Source organism: Rattus norvegicus, chromosome 5 (genome assembly GCF_021556685.1).
Source record: "Rattus norvegicus strain SHRSP/BbbUtx chromosome 5, alternate assembly SHRSP_T2T, whole genome shotgun sequence".
In the NCBI taxonomy this organism is placed as follows: Eukaryota; Metazoa; Chordata; class Mammalia; order Rodentia; family Muridae; genus Rattus; species Rattus norvegicus.
Genome location: NC_141538.1, coordinates 14,489,189 through 14,510,918, shown reverse-complemented (window position 1 = coordinate 14,510,918; position 21,730 = coordinate 14,489,189). Strand labels below are relative to the sequence as shown.

General features: G+C 47.0%; 1 protein-coding gene across 2 annotated transcripts in view; it reads right to left on the bottom strand.

Moving 5' to 3' along the window:
- The window catches only part of Ppp1r42 (protein phosphatase 1, regulatory subunit 42), a 54,261-nt gene extending 33,258 nt beyond the window's left edge, over nt 1-21,003 (bottom strand). The window contains exons 1-4 of one of the 2 annotated variants that reach the window (XR_015620073.1): nt 20,932-20,990; nt 15,543-15,760; nt 12,304-12,470; nt 11,765-11,903 (exon numbers count right to left, since the gene is read on the bottom strand). Coding sequence is in view for 1 of the 2 variants with exons in the window: in NM_001127569.2 (NP_001121041.1) it covers nt 11,765-11,903; nt 12,304-12,470; nt 15,543-15,671 (435 nt within the window). In the remaining variant the exon portion in view is untranslated. 2 annotated transcript variants of the gene reach the window in all.
- Nucleotides 21,004-21,730: the final 727 nt, after the last annotated feature.

Sequence of the window (21,730 nt, the reverse complement as noted above, 5' to 3'; positions counted from 1 at the left end):
TCAGCTGTAACACTGTGGCTGTCAACTGTAACACTGTGGCTGTCAGCTGTAACACTCTGGCTGAAAGCTGCAACACTGGCTGTCAGCTGTAACACTGTGGCTGTCAGCTGTAACACTGTGGCTGTCAGCTGTAACTCTGTTGCTGTCAGCTGTAACACTGTGGCTGTCAACTGTAACACTGTGGCTGTCAGCTGTAACACTGTGGCTGTCAGCTGCAACACTAGCTGTCAGCTGTAACACTGTGGCTGTCAGCTGTAACACTGTGGCTGTCAGCTGTAACACTGTGGCTGTCAGCTGTAACACTCTGGCTGCAAGCTGCAACACTGGCTGTCAGCTGTAACACTGTGGCTGTCAGCTGTAACACTGTGGCTGCCAGCTGTAACTCTGTTGCTGTCAGCTGTAACACTGTGGCTGTCAGCTGTAACTCTGTTGCTGTCAGCTGTAACACTGTGGCTGTCAGCTGCAACACTGGCTGTCAGCTGTAACACTGTGACTGTCAGCTGTAACACTGTGGCTGTCAGCTGTAACTCTTTGGCTGTCAGCTGTAACACTGTGGCTGTCAGCTGTAACACTGTGACTGTCAGCTGTAACACTGTGGCTGTTAACTGTAACAATGTGGCTGTCAGCTATAACCCTGTGGCTGTCAGCTGTAACACTGACTGTCAGCTGTAACACTGTGGCTGTCAGCTGTAACACTGACTGTCAGCTGTAACACTGTGGCTGTCAGCTGTAACACTGTGACTGTCAGCTGTAACCCTGTGGCTGTCAGCTGTAACACTGACTGTCAGCTGTAACCCTGTGACTGTCAGCTGTAACACTGTGGCTGTCAGCTGTAACACTGTGGCTGTCAGCTGCAGCACTGTGGCTGTTAGCTGTAACACTGTGGCTGTCAGCTGCAACACTGTGGCTGTCAGCTGTAACACTGTGACTGTCAGCTGTAACACTATGGCTGTCAACTGTAACACTGTGGCTGTCAGCTGTAACACTGTGGCTGTCAGCTGTAACACTGACTGTCAGCTGTAACACTGTGGCTGTCAGCTGTAACACTGTGACTGTCAGCTGTAACCCTGTGGCTGTCAGCTGTAATACTGACTGTCAGCTGTAACCCTGTGACTGTCAGCTGTAACACTGTGGCTGTCAGCTGTAACCCTGTGGCTGTCAGCTATAGCACTGTGGCTGTCAGCTGTAACACTGTGGCTGTCAGCTGCAACACTGTGGCTGTCAGCTGTAACACTGTGACTGTCAGCTGTAACACTATGGCTGTCAACTGTAACACTGTGGCTGTCAGCTGTAACTCTTTGGCTGCCAGCTGTAACACTGTGGCTGTCAGCTGTAACACTGTGACTGTCAGCTGTAACATTGTGGCTGTCAGCTGTAACCCTGTGGCTGTCAGCTGTAACACTGTGACTGTCAGCTGTAACATTGTGGCTGTCAGCTGTAACACTGACTGTCAGCTGTAACCCTGTGGCTGTCAGCTGTAACACTGTGACTGTCAGCTGTAACACTGACTGTCAGCTGTAACACTGTGGCTGTCAGCTGCAACACTGGCTGTCAGCTGTAACACTGTGACTGTCAGCTGTAACATTGTGGCTGTCAGCTGTAACCCTGTGGCTGTCAGCTGTAACACTGGCTGTCAGCTGTAAGTCTGTTGCTGTCAGCTGTAACTCTGTGGCTGTCAGCTGTAACCCTGTGGCTGTCAGCTGTAACACTGTGGCTGTCAGCTGTAACACTGTGGCTGTTAACTGTAACACTGTGGCTGTCAGCTATAACCCTGTGGTTGTTAGCTGTAACACTGACTGTCAGCTGTAACACTGTGGCTGTGAGCTGTAACCCTCACTGTCAGCTGTAACACTGTGGCTGTCAGCTGTAACACTGTGACTGTCAGCTGTAACACTGTGGCTGTGAGCTGTAACACTGTGGCTGTGAGCTGTAGCACTGACTCTCAGCTGTAACACTGTGGCTGTCAGCTGTAACACTGTGACTGTCAGCTGTAACAGTGTGGCTGTCAGCTGTAACACTGTGGCTGTCAGCTGCAACACTAGCTGTCAGCTGTAACACTGTGGCTGTCAGCTGTAACACTGTGGCTGTCAGCTGTAACACTGTGACTGTCAGCTGTAACTCTTTGGCTGTCAGCTGTAACACTGACTGTCAGCTGTAACCCTGTGGCTGTCAGCTGTAACACTGTGACTGACAGCTCTAACAGTGTGTCTGTCAGCTGCAACACTGACTGTCAGCTGTAACCCTGTGGCTGTCAGCTGTAACACTGTGACTGTCAGCTGTAACACTGGCTGTCAGCTGTAACACAGTGGCTGTCAGCTGCAACACTGGCTGTCAGCTGTAACACTGTGGCTGTCAGCTGTAACTCTGTGGCTGTCAGCTGTAACACTGTGGCTGTCAGCTGTAACTCTGTTGCTGTCAGCTGTAACACTGTGGCTGTCAGCTGTAACACTGTGACTGTCAGCTGTAACACTGTGGCTTTCAACTGTAACACTGTGGCTGTCAGCTGTAACACTGTGGCTGTCAGCTGTAACTCTGTTGTTGTCAGCTGTAACACTGTGGCTGTCAACTGTAACACTGTGGCTGTCAGCTGTAACACTGTGGCTGTCAGCTGCAACACTAGCTGTCAGCTGTAACACTGTGGCTGTCAGCTGTAACACTGTGGCTGTCAGCTGTAACACTGTGGCTGTCAGCTGTAACACTCTGGCTGCAAGCTGCAACACTGGCTGTCAGCTGTAACACTGTGGCTGTCAGCTGTAACACTGTGGCTGCCAGCTGTAACTCTGTTGCTGTCAGCTGTAACACTGTGGCTGTCAGCTGTAACTCTGTTGCTGTCAGCTGTAACACTGTGGCTGTCAGCTGCAACACTGGCTGTCAGCTGTAACACTGTGACTGTCAGCTGTAACACTGTGGCTGTCAGCTGTAACTCTTTGGCTGTCAGCTGTAACACTGTGGCTGTCAGCTGTAACACTGACTGTCAGCTGTAACACTGTGGCTGTCAGCTGTAACCCTGACTGTCAGCTGTAACACTGTGGCTGTCAGCTGTAACACTGTGACTGTCAGCTGTAACATTGTGGCTGTCAGCTGTAACACTGTGACTGTCAGCTGTAACATTGTGGCTGTCAGCTGTAACACTGACTGTCAGCTGTAACACTGTGGCTGTCAGCTGTAACACTGTGACTGTCAGCTGTAACACTGACTGTCAGCTGTAACACTGTGGCTGTTAGCTGTAACCCTGTGACTGTCAGCTGTAACATTGTGACTGACAGCTCTAACAGTGTGTCTGTCAGCTGCAACACTGACTGTCAGCTGTAACCCTGTGGCTGTCAGCTGTAACACTGTGACTGTCAGCTGTAACACTGGCTGTCAGCTGTAACACTGTGGCTGTCAGCTGCAACACTGGCTGTCAGCTGTAACACTGTGGCGGTCAGCTGTAACTCTGTGGCTGTCAGCTGTAACACTGTGGCTGTCAGCTGTAACTCTGTTGTTGTCAGCTGTAACACTGTGGCTGTCAGCTGTAACACTGTGACTGTCAGCTGTAACACTGTGGCTTTCAACTGTAACACTGTGGCTGTCAGCTGTAACACTGTGGCTGTCAGCTGTAACTCTGTTGCTGTCAGCTGTAACACTGTGGCTGTCAACTGTAACACTGTGGCTGTCAGCTGTAACACTGTGGCTGTCAGCTGTAACACTGTGACTGTCAGCTGTAACACTGTGGCTGTCAACTGTAACACTGTGGCTGTCAGCTGTAACACTGTGGCTGTCAGCTGTAACTCTGTTGCTGTCAGCTGTAACACTGTGGCTGTCAACTGTAACACTGTGGCTGTCAGCTGTAACACTGTGGCTGTCAGCTGCAACACTAGCTGTCAGCTGTAACACTGTGGCTGTCAGCTGTAACACTGTGGCTGTCAGCTGTAACACTGTGGCTGTCAGCTGTAACACTCTGGCTGCAAGCTGCAACACTGGCTGTCAGCTGTAACACTGTGGCTGTCAGCTGTAACACTGTGGCTGCCAGCTGTAACTCTGTTGCTGTCAGCTGTAACACTGTGGCTGTCAGCTGTAACTCTGTTGCTGTCAGCTGTAACACTGTGGCTGTCAGCTGCAACACTGGCTGTCAGCTGTAACACTGTGACTGTCAGCTGTAACACTGTGGCTGTCAGCAGTAACTCTTTGGCTGTCAGCTGTAACACTGTGGCTGTCAGCTGTAACACTGTGACTGTCAGCTGTAACACTGTGGCTGTTAACTGTAACAATGTGGCTGTCAGCTATAACCCTGTGGCTGTCAGCTGTAACACTGACTGTCAGCTGTAACACTGTGGCTGTCAGCTGTAACACTGACTGTCAGCTGTAACACTGTGGCTGTCAGCTGTAACACTGTGACTGTCAGCTGTAACCCTGTGGCTGTCAGCTGTAACACTGACTGTCAGCCCTAACCCTGTGACTGTCAGCTGTAACACTGTGGCTGTCAGCTGTAACACTGTGGCTGTCAGCTGCAGCACTGTGGCTGTCAGCTGTAACACTGTGGCTGTCAGCTGCAACACTGTGGCTGTCAGCTGTAACACTGTGACTGTCAGCTGTAACACTATGGCTGTCAACTGTAACACTGTGGCTGTCAGCTGTAACTCTTTGGCTGCCAGCTGTAACACTGTGGCTGTCAGCTGTAACACTGTGACTGTCAGCTGTAACATTGTGGCTGTCAGCTGTAACCCTGTGGCTGTCAGCTGTAACACTGACTGTCAGCTTTAAGTCTGTTGCTGTCAGCTGTAACTCTGTGGCTGTCAGCTGTAACCCTGTGGCTGTCAGCTATAACACTGTGGCTGTCAGCTGTAACACTGTGACTGTCAGCTGTAACACTGTGGCTGTTAACTGTAACACTGTGGCTGTCAGCTATAACCCTGTGGTTGTCAGCTGTAACACTGACTGTCAGCTGTAACACTGTGGCTGTCAGCTGTAACCCTGACTGTCAGCTGTAACACTGTGGCTGTCAGCTGTAACACTGTGACTGTCAGCTGTAACATTGTGGCTGTCAGCTGTAACACTGTGACTGTCAGCTGTAACATTGTGGCTGTCAGCTGTAACACTGACTGTCAGCTGTAACACTGTGGCTGTCAGCTGTAACACTGTGACTGTCAGCTGTAACACTGACTGTCAGCTGTAACACTGTGGCTGTCAGCTGTAACACTGTGACTGTCTGCTGTAACATTGTGGCTGTTAGCTGTAACACTGTGACTGTCAGCTGTAACCCTGTGGCTGTCAGCTGTAACACTGTGACTGTCAGCTGTAACATTGTGGCTGTCAGCTGTAACACTGACTGTCAGCTGTAACCCTGTGGCTGTCAACTGTAACACTGTGACTGTCAGCTGTAACACTGGCTGTCAGCTGTAACACTGTGGCTGTCAGCTGTAACACTGGCTGTCAGCTGTAACACTGTGACTGTCAGCTGTAACACTGACTGTCAGCTGTAAGTCTGTTGCTGTCAGCTGTAACTCTGTGGCTGTCAGCTGTAACCCTGTGGCTGTCAGCTGTAACACTGTGGCTGTCAGCTGTAACACTGTGACTGTCAGCTGTAACACTGTGGCTGTTAACTGTAACACTGTGGCTGTCAGCTATAACCCTGTGGTTGTCAGCTGTAACACTGACTGTCAGCTGTAACACTGTGGCTGTCAGCTGTAACCCTGACTGTCAGCTGTAACACTGTGGCTGTCAGCTGTAACACTGTGACTGTCAGCTGTAACACTGTGGCTGTGAGCTGTAACACTGTGGCTGTGAGCTGTAGCACTGACTGTCAGCTGTAACACTGTGGCTGTCAGCTGTAACACTGTGACTGTCAGCTGTAACAGTGTGGCTGTCAGCTGTAACACTGTGGCTGTCAGCTGCAACACTAGCTGTCAGCTGTAACACTGTGGCTGTCAGCTGTAACCCTGACTGTCAGCTGTAACACTGTGGCTCTCAGCTGTAACTCTGTTGCTGTCAGCTGTAACACTGTGGCTGTCAGCTGTAACACTGTGACTGTCAGCTGTAACATTGTGGCTGTCAGCTGTAACACTGTGACTGTCAGCTGTAACACTGTGGCTGTGAGCTGTAACACTGTGGCTGTGAGCTGTAGCACTGACTCTCAGCTGTAACACTGTGGCTGTCAGCTGTAACACTGTGACTGTCAGCTGTAACAGTGTGGCTGTCAGCTGTAACACTGTGGCTGTCAGCTGCAACACTAGCTGTCAGCTGTAACACTGTGGCTGTCAGCTGTAACACTGTGGCTGTCAGCTGTAACACTGTGACTGTCAGCTGTAACTCTTTGGCTGTCAGCTGTAACACTGACTGTCAGCTGTAACCCTGTGGCTGTCAGCTGTAACACTGTGACTGACAGCTCTAACAGTGTGTCTGTCAGCTGCAACACTGACTGTCAGCTGTAACCCTGTGGCTGTCAGCTGTAACACTGTGACTGTCAGCTGTAACACTGGCTGTCAGCTGTAACACTGTGGCTGTCAGCTGCAACACTGGCTGTCAGCTGTAACACTGTGGCTGTCAGCTGTAACTCTGTGGCTGTCAGCTGTAACACTGTGGCTGTCAGCTGTAACTCTGTTGCTGTCAGCTGTAACACTGTGGCTGTCAGCTGTAACACTGTGACTGTCAGCTGTAACACTGTGGCTTTCAACTGTAACACTGTGGCTGTCAGCTGTAACACTGTGGCTGTCAGCTGTAACTCTGTTGCTGTCAGCTGTAACACTGTGGCTGTCAACTGTAACACTGTGGCTGTCAGCTGCAACACTAGCTGTCAGCTGTAACACTGTGGCTGTCAGCTGTAACACTGTGGCTGTCAGCTGTAACACTGTGGCTGTCAGCTGTAACACTCTGGCTGCAAGCTGCAACACTGGCTGTCAGCTGTAACACTGTGGCTGTCAGCTGTAACACTGTGGCTGCCAGCTGTAACTCTGTTGCTGTCAGCTGTAACACTGTGGCTGTCAGCTGTAACTCTGTTGCTGTCAGCTGTAACACTGTGGCTGTCAGCTGCAACACTGGCTGTCAGCTGTAACACTGTGACTGTCAGCTGTAACACTGTGGCTGTCAGCTGTAACTCTTTGGCTGTCAGCTGTAACACTGTGGCTGTCAGCTGTAACACTGTGACTGTCAGCTGTAACACTGTGGCTGTTAACTGTAACAATGTGGCTGTCAGCCCTAACCCTGTGGCTGTCAGCTGTAACACTGACTGTCAGCTGTAACACTGTGGCTGTCAGCTGTAACACTGACTGTCAGCTGTAACACTGTGGCTGTCAGCTGTAACACTGTGACTGTCAGCTGTAACCCTGTGGCTGTCAGCTGTAACACTGACTGTCAGCCCTAACCCTGTGACTGTCAGCTGTAACACTGTGGCTGTCAGCTGTAACACTGTGGCTGTCAGCTGCAGCACTGTGGCTGTCAGCTGTAACACTGTGGCTGTCAGCTGCAACACTGTGGCTGTCAGCTGTAACACTGTGACTGTCAGCTGTAACACTATGGCTGTCAACTGTAACACTGTGGCTGTCAGCTGTAACTCTTTGGCTGCCAGCTGTAACACTGTGGCTGTCAGCTGTAACACTGTGACTGTCAGCTGTAACATTGTGGCTGTCAGCTGTAACCCTGTGGCTGTCAGCTGTAACACTGACTGTCAGCTGTAAGTCTGTTGCTGTCAGCTGTAACTCTGTGGCTGTCAGCTGTAACCCTGTGGCTGTCAGCTATAACACTGTGGCTGTCAGCTGTAACACTGTGACTGTCAGCTGTAACACTGTGGCTGTTTACTGTAACACTGTGGCTGTCAGCTATAACCCTGTGGTTGTCAGCTGTAACACTGACTGTCAGCTGTAACACTGTGGCTGTCAGCTGTAACCCTGACTGTCAGCTGTAACACTGTGGCTGTCAGCTGTAACACTGTGACTGTCAGCTGTAACATTGTGGCTGTCAGCTGTAACACTGTGACTGTCAGCTGTAACATTGTGGCTGTCAGCTGTAACACTGACTGTCAGCTGTAACACTGTGGCTGTCAGCTGTAACACTGTGACTGTCAGCTGTAACACTGACTGTCAGCTGTAACACTGTGGCTGTCAGCTGTAACACTGTGACTGTCTGCTGTAACATTGTGGCTGTTAGCTGTAACACTGTGACTGTCAGCTGTAACCCTGTGGCTGTCAGCTGTAACACTGTGACTGTCAGCTGTAACATTGTGGCTGTCAGCTGTAACACTGACTGTCAGCTGTAACCCTGTGGCTGTCAACTGTAACACTGTGACTGTCAGCTGTAACACTGGCTGTCAGCTGTAACACTGTGGCTGTCAGCTGTAACACTGGCTGTCAGCTGTAACACTGTGACTGTCAGCTGTAACACTGACTGTCAGCTGTAAGTCTGTTGCTGTCAGCTGTAACTCTGTGGCTGTCAGCTGTAACCCTGTGGCTGTCAGCTGTAACACTGTGGCTGTCAGCTGTAACACTGTGACTGTCAGCTGTAACACTGTGGCTGTTAACTGTAACACTGTGGCTGTCAGCTATAACCCTGTGGTTGTCAGCTGTAACACTGACTGTCAGCTGTAACACTGTGGCTGTCAGCTGTAACCCTGACTGTCAGCTGTAACACTGTGGCTGTCAGCTGTAACACTGTGACTGTCAGCTGTAACACTGTGGCTGTGAGCTGTAACACTGTGGCTGTGAGCTGTAGCACTGACTGTCAGCTGTAACACTGTGGCTGTCAGCTGTAACACTGTGACTGTCAGCTGTAACAGTGTGGCTGTCAGCTGTAACACTGTGGCTGTCAGCTGCAACACTAGCTGTCAGCTGTAACACTGTGGCTGTCAGCTGTAACCCTGACTGTCAGCTGTAACACTGTGGCTCTCAGCTGTAACTCTGTTGCTGTCAGCTGTAACACTGTGGCTGTCAGCTGTAACACTGTGACTGTCAGCTGTAACATTGTGGCTGTCAGCTGTAACACTGTGACTGTCAGCTGTAACACTGTGGCTGTCAGCTGTAACACTGTGACTGTCAGCTGTAACACTGACTGTCAGCTGTAACCCTGTGGCTGTCAGCTGTAACACTGTGACTGTCAGCTGTAACATTGTGGCTGTCAGCTGTAACACTGACTGTCAGCTGTAACCCTGTGGCTGTCAGCTGTAACACTGTGACTGTCAGCTGTAACCCTGACTGTCAGCTGTAACACTGTGGCTGTCAGCTGCAACACTGGCTGTCAGCTGTAACACTGTGACTGTCAGCTGTAACATTGTGGCTGTCAGCTGTAACCCTGTGGCTGTCAGCTGTAACACTGGCTGTCAGCTGTAAGTCTGTTGCTGTCAGCTGTAACTCTGTGGCTGTCAGCTGTAACCCTGTGGCTGTCAGCTGTAACACTGTGGCTGTCAGCTGTAACACTGTGGCTGTTAACTGTAACACTGTGGCTGTCAGCTATAACCCTGTGGTTGTTAGCTGTAACACTGACTGTCAGCTGTAACACTGTGGCTGTCAGCTGTAACCCTGACTGTCAGCTGTAACACTGTGGCTGTCAGCTGTAACACTGTGACTGTCAGCTGTAACACTGTGGCTGTGAGCTGTAACACTGTGGCTGTGAGCTGTAACACTGACTGTCAGCTGTAACACTGTGGCTGTCAGCTGTAACACTGTGACTGTCAGCTGTAACAGTGTGGCTGTCAGCTGTAACATTGTGGCTGTCAGCTGTAACACTGTGGCTGTCAGCTGTAACACTGTGGCTGTCAGCTGTAACACTGTGACTGTCAGCTGTAACATTGTGGCTGTCAGCTGTAACACTGTGACTGTCAGCTGTAACACTGTGGCTGTCAGCTGTAACACTGTGACTGTCAGCTGTAACACGGACTGTCAGCTGTAACCCTGTGGCTGTCAGCTGTAACACTGTGACTGTCAGCTGTAACATTGTGGCTGTCAGCTGTAACCCTGTGGCTGTCAGCTGTAACACTGGCTGTCAGCTGTAAGTCTGTTGCTGTCAGCTGTAACTCTGTGGCTGTCAGCTGTAACCCTGTGGCTGTCAGCTGTAACACTGTGGCTGTCAGCTGTAACACTGTGGCTGTTAACTGTAACACTGTGGCTGTCAGCTATAACCCTGTGGTTGTTAGCTGTAACACTGACTGTCAGCTGTAACACTGTGGCTGTCAGCTGTAACCCTGACTGTCAGCTGTAACACTGTGGCTGTCAGCTGTAACACTGTGACTGTCAGCTGTAACACTGTGGCTGTGAGCTGTAACACTGTGGCTGTGAGCTGTAACACTGACTGTCAGCTGTAACACTGTGGCTGTCAGCTGTAACACTGTGACTGTCAGCTGTAACAGTGTGGCTCTCAGCTGTAACATTGTGGCTGTCAGCTGTAACACTGTGGCTGTCAGCTGTAACCCTGACTGTCAGCTGTAACACTGTGGCTGTCAGCTGTAACATTGTGGCTGTCAGCTGTAACACTGTGGCTGTCAGCTGTAACTCTGTTGCTGTCAGCTGTAACACTGTGACTGTCAGCTGTAACACTGTGGCTGTTAACTGTAACACTATAGTTGTTAGCTGTAATATTGGCCACAGTCAAGGGTTGAGGAACCCTGACACCCAGACCTTTCCAGAAGCTACCACATTAGTTGCTCTAAGGGCTACATACAGAACCACTACTTCATAGGTTGGCGCTAACACTTACAGCTTTAAGCGTCCCCATATCCAAAGCTCACCGTTGTCCAACATGGCGAGCTTATAATCTCTATCACTTGGGAGGCTGAGACAGAAGGATCATAAATTCAAGGCCTACCTGTGCTAGACTCAGTCAAGGCCAACCCTGGGCAAATTAGTGAGTTTGTCTCAAAAATAAAAAGTAAAAAGAGACTATGGACACTAGAGCAGTGGCAGAGTTAGCAGGCACAAAGTCCTCTCCCCATCCCTAGAGCAGGGATTAACAAAGCAGACTGCCTGAAGGCAAAAGACCAGGCCTGCAGAGCGGCTCCTTGCTTCTTGTTTTTTATCCAGAAAACCAAAAGCTCTAGTGGACTGACTGGTAACAGGCCTAGCTGTCCCCTCGGCAGGGTGGGCTAGTTGTTGCCATTGAGGTTGAGGTTGAAATGTGTCTGGTGATAACACAGTGGTGTCCATGGGGAGTACATGGCGGAGTAACTCGGGCACTTCTTTTCTAACTTAAGGGACACTTGTCAGTTGTCTGAGGGCCATATCATTCCTTTCGCTTCTGGGTCCTCTAAATCAAGTGATATCACATTTATAAATCTCCCACTCCAGAAATGAAGATGGTGTGACAAAGACACATGAGGTTTAGGACTAGCACCGAATCCTGCATGCATCTCAGCTTAAGACTGGCTGAGAAGCCACACGGATGTATCCTCAAACCTGGTGAGTGTACGACCCCAACGTTTGGGAGGCTGATGCCTGAGGGTGTATTTCAGAAAAACTCAAATCAATGAAAGCTTGCCAAATAATTGTACACTCCCTTTTCCTTAAGGTTTCTCCCAGATTTAAAACCATGGGCCATGATAATCAGTAATGCCCACATTATGGGCCTGGGTTAGAACGTCAGTTCACATTGCCTGAACACTTCCTTCTTTCTATCCTGGCTGTCCCAAGGAGGTGGGCAGCACTGCCCGGTTTGAAAACTAACACCAAGGGGCTGCTCAACAGAATCTGCCTCAGCCCGCAGCTTTCAGTGGGCAGAGAAGTAGATTATGGACACTCCGAAGTACACCCTGGGCACTTTCTGCTCCACCCTGCACTCCGGTCCCAGCATTTGAATATAGTCTTACTGCTAGAGAACGAAGAGTCCTTGGGTCAAACAGGAGCTTTTCTCCCAGGGGGAGCCTCTGACTTTCAACATGAAGCTCTCTCAGCTCCTCTAATCCTTCCAAGCCTTCGACGACTGCAATGTAATTGCCTCCCAGATACCTGCAACACAGACCGCTCAGGTTTTAGGGATGCTAAATATATAACAAGGAGAGCAGGGGAGGTAGTCACTGGGTGAATCACTTGCTTGGCAAGCAGGAAACCCTTAGTTTGAATCCCCAGAACCCACATAAAGCTGTTCTTATTAGTGAGCATAGGTTATCCCGGAGTTCCGGTACGATGGAAGTTGGACAACCCCCAGAAACTTGTGTGTCACAAAGATTGTTTCAAACACCGCAGGAGGTGAGGCAACCCTGGAGTTTGTTTCCCTAGCTCCCCGTTAATGCCTGCATTCACTCACAAGAATGTATGCGAACACTGGAAATGGTTGCCTGCATAAAGTATGGACAAGAATCTTTTTAAAAAAATCAGTTAACAGGATTAAAAAAATAAAACCACTTACAGTTTTTCCAATTTCTTTAGTGAACTGAGGTTTTCGATGCAGGAAATGCAATTGTTCTGTAGGTACAAGTGGGTCAGATTTGTGGTGTAATTCAGGTTAGTGACTTGACTAATGCGATTATCATACAAATATAAAACGCTCAGGTTTTTACAAAGAGAGAGGTCATCCTGAAAAGAAAACAGAACAGGTCCTATTTATTTACCCCTGCAAGCTTACAAGTTGGAGTCTAAGAAAGTCTTTCCCTTGGGCATTTCTACAAATCTCACTAAAGCTCTTACAAAGTAACATTTCTTGCGCTTAGCACGGTCAAAACTAAGACTGTAATGATTACAAAATAATTTGGGGGTTTGAAATTCGGTAACTGTGCCAGGAAAATCGCTTGTCTTAAGATTCTCCTCAGTAATTTTCCTAGGAAGCAATTAGAGACGCTCCTGAAAGCTGAAACAATGAACAAATTCTTGTCCAAACATCATCATAAAGCAGGGTTTCATCTTTCTGCAGGATTGGAAGCAAACAGTTACAGTTTATAATACTGAAAGCCAGAAACCATCCAATAGTCAAGAGTAATGGACAGCTGGGTGTGGTGGTGCACACCTCCAGTACTCAAGCTAAAGCAGGTGGATCTCCGTAAGTTCAAGACAAGCCTGGTCTTCACGGTGAGCTCCAAGCCAGCCAGGGCAAGAAAGTGAGACCCTGTCTCAGGGGGGAAAAAAGATTTAAAAACTCTGATAACACAGGGTTGGGGATTTAGCTCAGTGGTAGAGCGCTTGCCTAGAAAGCGCAAGGCCCTGGGTTCGGTCCCCAGCTCCGGAAAAAAAAAAAAAAAAAACTCTGATAACGCTATTGAATACTGTAGAACAAACTTTTATTTCTTTGCAGACTTCCTAAGAGTGAAAGCAGTGGTTCATTATTACCCACTATTGTAACTATCTGAGTAGCGAGACAGGCAAGCACATTTCCAGCACTTGGGTGACAGATGCAGGCAGAGCTCTGTGAGTTCAAGGCCAGCCAGGGCTACATGGAGAGACTTGTCTCAAAACAACAACAACAACAACAACAACAACAACAACAACAACAACAACGACGCCAAAACCAATGAAGTTTATGCTAGGTTTCAGCATCTAATTAAAATGGTTGTCTTTGAGGAGATTTAAATCTTAAAAATGAATGGTGTGCTTTAAAAGGCTAATGTTTTCTTACCCATGAAGCAACCCAGAGTGGTTACATTCAAGGAGGACAGAAGTTCTACCAGACCCCCAGGCTATCATTAAGCACACATTTGGGAATTTTAAGTGTCCTAGTTCCTCGCATTTCAGTGTAGACTATTTTAACTGGTTTGCTTTTCTCTTAACAAAGAACTTTGACAGTACAGGAGTAATGATTGATCTGTGGTTAAAAAACATTAAAACATTTTTAGATTTATTTTATATGTATGAGAGTTTTGCCTAGTGCATGTATCTATGTGCCAGTTGCCTTCAGAGACCAGAGGAAGGCTTCAAATCCCCTGAAACTGTAGTTACTGACGGTTGTGAGCCGGCTGTGGGTGCTAGGAATGGAACCTTGGTCCTCTGCAAGAGCCACTAAACTGATGAGCCATCTCTTTCTCTTAAAAAAATTAAAACAAGCAAACAAATGAATAAAGGTCAGGCAGTGGTGATGTATGCCTTTAATTCCAGTAGGACAGCCAGAACCACACAGAAAAACCCTGCCTCAAGGCTGACAGGAGTCTAGCATGGCTGCCCTCTGAGAGGCTCCACCTAGCAGCCAACTCAGGCAGACGCAAACACCGACAGCCAGACAGAGGATGGAACTTGGGAATTCTTATGGAAGAATAACAGGAAGGATTACAGCCCCTACAGGGATAGGACTCCACAGGAAGACCAACAGAGACAACTAAACTGGACCCTTGGGGCTCTCAGAGACTGAACCATCCACCAAAAAACATACACAGGCTGGACCTAGGCCTCCCGCACATATGTAGCAGATGTGCAGCTTGGTCTTCATGTGGGTCCTGAACAATTGGAGTTGAGGCTACCCCAAAAGCTGTTGCCTGTCTGTGGGATATGTTCTTCTAGCTGGGCTGCCTTGTCTGGCCTCAGTGGGAGAGGAAACACCTAGCCCCTCAGACACTTGATGTGCCAGGGTTGGGGGGTGGGGGGGAGGGGGGCTCCCACTAAGAGGAGAAGAGGAGGGGAGCTGAGAGAAAGATAATGGGAGGGCTGACTGGCAGGGAAGCAGGGGAGCAGTGATTGGGATGTAAAATGAATAAGTGAGATGATAATAATAATAATAATAATAATAATAGATTTTAAAAAACAAAAAATTAAAAGCTTTCAGTGTGGGCTGCTGGGGCTTTTGGGGAAAGTCTATGCGTGGTAAGATGACACACAGTGCTTTGAGCAACAAAAGAGAAACATGAGGTCGTGCAACTGTATTCCTGGGGAAAGGGGTCATTGGGAATGGTCTAGGGGGGCTTGCCTGTAATCCTAGTGCTTGCAGAAATACTGAGAGAAATATTATGGGTTTCAGTTGGGCATGATGGCCTTTAATTCTAGCCCTTGGGAAGCAGAGTTCGACCTGGTCTGCAGAGTAAGTTCCAGGAAGGCCAGGACTGCACAGAAAAATCTTGTCTAATACAATTGGCCCAGAATAATTGTATTTACATAATTAAATTATATGCATAAACTTCACCTTTGAACTTTTATTGGAGGAAAGGAAGGACTGGGGTGACATAGGACCTTGGATAAGGTGAGCACGTATTGCCCCTGGGTGTGTCAAAATTTGAATTGTTAAATTTTTTTTGAGACAGGTCTCAAGGTATAGCTCAGACAGGTTTTGAGCGTGAAATCCTCTGGTCTCAGCCTCAGAGTGCTGGGGTTATAAGCAAGCAACTATCTTATTTCTTAACATTTTGGTATTTCGAAAGTATTCCAAGGCTCTGGAATGGCACAAAAGCAATAGTTTTCCAAATTCTGTTTGCAGTGCAAATACAGGAGTATTTTAGGGAAACGGGAAAATATATTTGACAGATACTTATAAAATACAATGCTATATTTTTCAGAAACTTAATATTCTAAGCATCAAACAAAGGAAATTAGAATAGAACATAATATGAAACTTCTGGTAGAAACATAGTTAACAAACTTGATCAAGATAGAATTATTATACCGGGCATGCTCTTAAACCAATAAAAGTTATATTGCTAACTGTGCAAGACCAAAATAATTTAAAGTTCTTACAATCGAATCTATATTTCTGTCTGAAAAATTTATGTGTGTTATTTTCTTCAGGCATTGTACAAGGGTTTCTTCTTTTCTGGGTTTAAGATTGCTGTTTTTGGCAATTAAATCCACTGTCAGTCGAACCATGGTTTCTGCATAAGTCAAACTCTCAGCGAAAGCTCCACTTTGACAGCATGTCCAGAAGCAGGCTTAGGTATCACGTCCACTTTCTAAAACTGAAGGGAACAAGGGAACATTGTGATACAGAGTCGGTCAGGAAAGGCTGAGTTACTTCAACTCTCTCACGTACAACTGCTTGGTAAGCTAGGCTGTTGGCATTTATGCCCTCTGGTACTTTCTATCTTTACAGCCAACTCTTTTCATTAAAACATTTAAAACAAAGGCTGGCTGTGGTAGCACACAGTCTTAGCACTTGGGAGGCAGAGGCAAGTGGATCTCGAGTTCAAGGTTAGCCAAGGCAGACCATGTCGTGTCTCAAAACAAAACAAACCACCCAAAGAAACAACCAACAGAACATTTAAAACACAAAAACTGAGTTAAATGTACATTACTTATTTGCCTTTTATTGTTTGTGTTTTGAAATAGGATGTGACTGTGTTGCCCTGGGCTAGCCTGGAACTTGCTGCCTCTTCTTCTTGAACCTTGGGATTAGAGACCTATTTATGACAACACCAAGTAGTGGCAGTCCTGCCCCCCTCCTCTCCCTCCTCCTTTTGATTTTTATTTTTTAGAGCGTCTTCTGTGTATTGCCCAGCCTAGTCTCCAATTGGAGATCTTTCTGCCTGGCCTCTCATACTGGGATTAAATTCTTAAGCCGCCAAACCTTACTTTCACTTGTAAATATTTTCTACCCCAGAGCAATAGTGAATTGCTTTTGTGGGTACCTCCTTTTCCTCCCCCTTCATTTTTTCTAGTGCTGTGATAAAATCCAGGGGGTCGCTGCATTCTAGGCAATCACTTTACCTCTACGTTAAGCTATATCCTATGTCCTAAGGTAACCTCTTTTAAAACGATTGTTTATCCTCTTTGAGTAAAAAGGAAAATTGTCCAATGCTCTTATTTCATAGGTAGAGAAATTATAAATCTCAGAGAGTTAATCCAGGCTCTCCAGTGTCAGTCCTCACAGCATCTGCAACAGTCAGAACTGGGAAAGCCCCGAGTTATACACAGGATCATACGGACACCTCTGATGGCCCAGGCCTGGATATTGTATGTCATGCCAGGAAATGGCAGCCTGATGAAGTGTTTTCCAGTGCAGTTCTCGCAGTCCAAATATTAGCTTCAACACTGACTGAGAAAACATTCTTGAAGTATTTTCTAAAATAAAGTTAAGGCAAGGTGCATCCACGGGGACCTACATTTGATTACTAGCCCTGCAAAAAAAAATTATAAATAAAAATGAAGTGTTTGTGTGTGTGTGTGTGTGTGTGTGTGTGTGTGTGTGTGTGTGTTCCTGAGAATTTGTAGGCAGTTAACAGCAGAAGGGAGGTGGGAGGGACTCATGAGGTTCCACCTCTCTCTGAGGATCTATAGGAGTTAATGGTGTCAGGAGTTGGGGGAGCCTTTTTTGTCCCAGTGGTGTAAGCATTGCTAAGGTGCCCGTGCTCCTGTAAATAACCCTCACCCATGCCCTGCAATCAAGTGGAAAACACAGATTGGTCCAGGACAAAATAGACGTGGAAGTAGAAGAGGGATTGACCAGCTGGGAAGAGAAAGGGGCAAAGGGAGGGGGAGGGTCCGAGAGAGGGCAATAAGGGGGGGGTGCCCAAATTACTTTATGTGCCTTCACGAGGATATCATAAGGAAACACATTATTATGTAGAATTATGATGCTTAAAAAAAAACCTTAAAAATAAAATGAGGGACTTTCACCCTCATTTTACTCATGATACTCATGATACTGCTTGTGGTCTAGCCTCTTGGGAGACTGAGGCAGGAGGATTGCTGGAGTCCATGTGTTTGAGGGCAGGCAATGTGAAGACCTGTCTTTAACTACGTAAGACAAGGACAGTCCTACTAGTTCAAAGGGACAGTGTGGGAATGCATGCAGGACATCTCCCTGTGCCTGCAGGCTCTGTGCTCCCAGGGCAGCTGGGAGTGTGAGGGACACAAACTGGCAGACTTACTTAGGACTGCCATGTTTCTTATCGTTTTGTAATTTGACTGTGTGGTTTTCAAGTGTGAGCTTTGAAGAGCACAATACCGTGTTGCAATATTAAAAGTTTGGCCGTGTGGGTGAACGTTCTGGACAGTGTCTGAAACAGGTCAAAATACTTGTTGCAGTCGTCATTATGAATCTCTTGCCATTTTATCCACAGAGGCTTCAGGACTATTAAATAGGGGACATGTTATGAAATATGAAATATGATTACTTTGTAGTTATATAATATAGCTTTTAATTACTTTGTGTAAATTATTATACATTATCATAAGCATACGCTAACCTGTTTTTCCTGTCACCCTAAAAATCAGATATTTAACTGACAACTATCCTTGTCTCCCAAATTGTGCTTCATATTTCTGAACTAAAAAGGTAACCAAATGCCCAATGTTAGAATGCATTATTTACTGTTTCGTTGTATCTAGAGTTATACCAGATAAACAGTTTAATTTACATAGTATTCTATGGGTATGAGTTCAGTGCTTAGAAGAAAACTGAGTTTTATACATGGTAAGTGTGTCCTTATACATAAGCATACTACTCATGGTAAACGTGTCCTTATACATAAGCATACTACTCATGGTAAACGTGTCCTTATACATAAGCATTCTACCCATTACCAGACAATAGGATTGCTCATTAGATGCAGATCTGAAGGGACAGGTGCCCTTCAGCCTTCAGAATATAAGCTACAGACCCTTCAGAACAAAAGGGCGTCCTGTATTTCTACTGCATAGATTTCTGAAATTTGCTTATACTTTTATTACTTTTTAATAAAATTTGAAATTAGTGCCAGATCCATATATAAGCTTAAAATATAAAACAGTGAAAACAGATTTAAGCTTAACATGACAGATAATAAACCTAGTGTCTGTGAGGTGCATGCAGGAGAATCCCAGGGCTCAAGGCCAACCACAGCTACACTGGAATTTCAGGCCAGTCTGAAATACATGAAATTCTGCTTCAAAAAACAAAACAAAACAAAACAAAACAACAACCACAACAAAAGAACTCTGTGTGTGTGTGTGTGTGTGTGTGTGTGTGTGTGTGTGTGTGTGTGTGTTGTGGCTCAGTGATGTCTAGCATTCACAAGGCCCTGGATTCATCCCAGTGCTGGGAAAAACAAACAAAACAGAACAAAACAAAATAAAAAAACAGACCAACCAAACAAAACCCCCAAAAGGTCTACTTTCCTTCCTCTCAATGCTTCAGTTAGGCCATTGCTATGGATGTACTCATGCTTTTGTTACACATGTCCATACACCTAAAAAGTACAGTTCTTTTTTCCTCCCAATCTTGCATGTCTTTTTTCTGCGAGCCTTTTGTTTTGGAACGCCATCTGGCTTAGCATACACAGCTCTAGAGTGTTGTACTGTTGGGGCTTACTTTCTCGATGGACCCCTGGGTCCTTCTGTATTTTGCTTTTATAATGCTGCTTTTATGCTTCTTGTCTATGTTGCCTTTACAACAAGGTTTAATCTAGGAGTGGACATTCCTGGCCTGCACATTTTAATGTCACTGTATGCTCCCAAATTGTTCTTCAGTGAGGCTTTGACATTTACCGGTGGTGGCAGTGGCCATAGATATGGCTAAAGCTCTGGTATCAGCAGTTTAAAAAAAAAAGATTTAAATTTATTATATATACAGTGTTCTGACTGCATATATGCCTGCAGGCCAGAACGGGGCACCAGATCACATTATAGATGGTTGTGAGCCAACATGTGGTTGCCGGAATTGAACTCAGAACCTCGGGAAGAGCAGCCAGCACTCTGAACTTCTCTAGCCCGATATTTTTAAGTTGGGTTTTAATGCACCACTCTTGACACACTGGAGCGTGAAGCATCTCCTTGTCAGCCTTTCAGAATTCCTTTTATGTGCAGTTTGCTGTTTCTGTATCTTATTCACTATTTCTATGGGGTTGTGATTTGATAGGTAAGTTTTAGAACTTATGCACATTCCTATTGCAAAATAACTTCTGTCATTGTGTGAGCTATCTCTCCCCAGCCCCGGGCTTGTCTTTGCTATTTTCTTGTTTCACTTGTTTTTAACAATGAAAACTGGTTTTATTTTCTCCTTGAATAGGAAAGGGTTTTTCACAAGGGAAGCAGGCAGGCGGGAGGGCAGGCGGGCGGGCAGGCGGGCTCGGTGGCCACTGATCTTGCACCTGCTGTGATTTGCCCGAGCAGCATATTTGAGAGTGGTATATTCTGAATTCTTTCACCACAGATGATTTCCGTTTAAAAACTGGTGCCTCTGGAAATTAATCAGATTTGAAAAGAAAGGAGGCAGAGCTGGTGGCACACTTATAATCCCAGAACTGAGGAGGTAGAAGAAAAGTTCAAAGGCAGCTTTGGCTACAAGTGAGTGTTAGATTATCTTGGGCTACACCAGACGGTGTGGAAAAGAAGGAGCAGGCTTAAACTGTTTTTAAATCAAGAGGTGGCCAATGAATGTGATCAATAAGCTATAGGGAAAGTGACCAGGGCCTTGAATGTGGAAGGGACTCACAATAATCAAAACCACAAAATATTAAATAAACTTCTTGGGAGCAGTTCATGAAGATTGTTTTGTCAGAACACCCCATTCTTTTCATTAAGAAAGCATGAGCTCTAACTTTTCTGGTAGTGTAGTTTCATTGTTTTAGAGAAATAAGCCCCCAGGGCTTAAACCGCACTTAGTAACTTGTGGACATTTTAGAACATTATAAAAACAATAAAGTCAACAACACACTCGTGGGAGTGCCCTTGATTTTCTCTGCGAAGAAGTCGTTTCCCATAATATCTCCTACTCGATGCAATTGCTAGGATTCATCTTCCCTGAAGCTAGCGGGAAAGCTTAGAGCTGCTTCAGGGTGCTCTGGAATCCATCTTGATGGATCCTCTGCTGACTTTCACCCCTAGGCTCCTTGCAGGCCGGGTAGGATGGACGGTTTTGGAGTTTGGTTTCTACCTACATTTGGGGAGCAGCTGAGATCAGTGGCGTCCACTAAATGGGTCTTCAGCCCTCAAAACTTTTCAAAGCCTGGTTCCTGTTCCCTCAGCCCCTCCACCCTGCCTCAGGCTTCTAGAAACTTTCCAGCCTTGCCTTCTGGTCCAAACTAGTCTTCCAAACTGTGTCTGCGATTCTAGCTGTTTAGGGACAGGGCCCAGGGACCTGAATCTTAACCCGTATTAAAAGTCGGAGTGCACGAACGTTCCTGGCTAGGGTTTCCGGGGGGCGTCTCACCGCTCTGTCCAGTCCGGTCTGTAACTGGTTTGGTCAGTGTCCCTGTACCGGGCTCCTACAAAGCCAGCGGCGGTTGCCAGGCAACCAAATGCTCGGAAACGCCTGGCAGAGGAAGTCTCGTGACATCCGGGAAGCCGGCAGGGCCCGCCCTGAGTCTGGCTCTTTGTGACAGGGGACAGCAGAAGGGTTGATGTTGTGTACTGGTGGTCCTGAGAAAAGACCAATTAGCATTTCCCTCTCCAACACCTTTGATTATTTTAGTGTCCAGTAACCATACCTGCCCCGTAGAGACCCAACAGGAATTGCCTGAAGGTATAGCCACTACTCCATTTTACTAGAATAAACCCCAAACTTGGGTTGATATTCAAGGCCATTTATCACGACACCCCTCACAGTTTGTCGCTTCCTGTCGTCAGGTCAAGATTCTCCGGTTTAGATATGCTCTGTTTCATTCTCCAGCTTTTGGGGTAGCAATAGCATGTTTCCTTTCTTTCGTTTTTGTTTTTGTTTTTGTTTGAGACAGAATTTCTCTGTGGAGCCCCATCTGTCTTGGAACTGGAGACCAGGTTGACCTCGAACTCTGAGATCCATCCACCTACCTCTGCTGGGATTAAAGGCACAAGCCACCACCATCAGGCCTCCCCCACCCCTCCCCCCCCCCGGAGCTGGGGACCAAATCCAGGGCATTGCGCTCGCTAGGCAAGCGCTCTACCACTGAGCTAAATCCCCAACCCCTCTCTCTCTTTTTTAAAATAACTATTCACTTTGCATCCCAGTCACTACCCTCGATCCCGGTCAC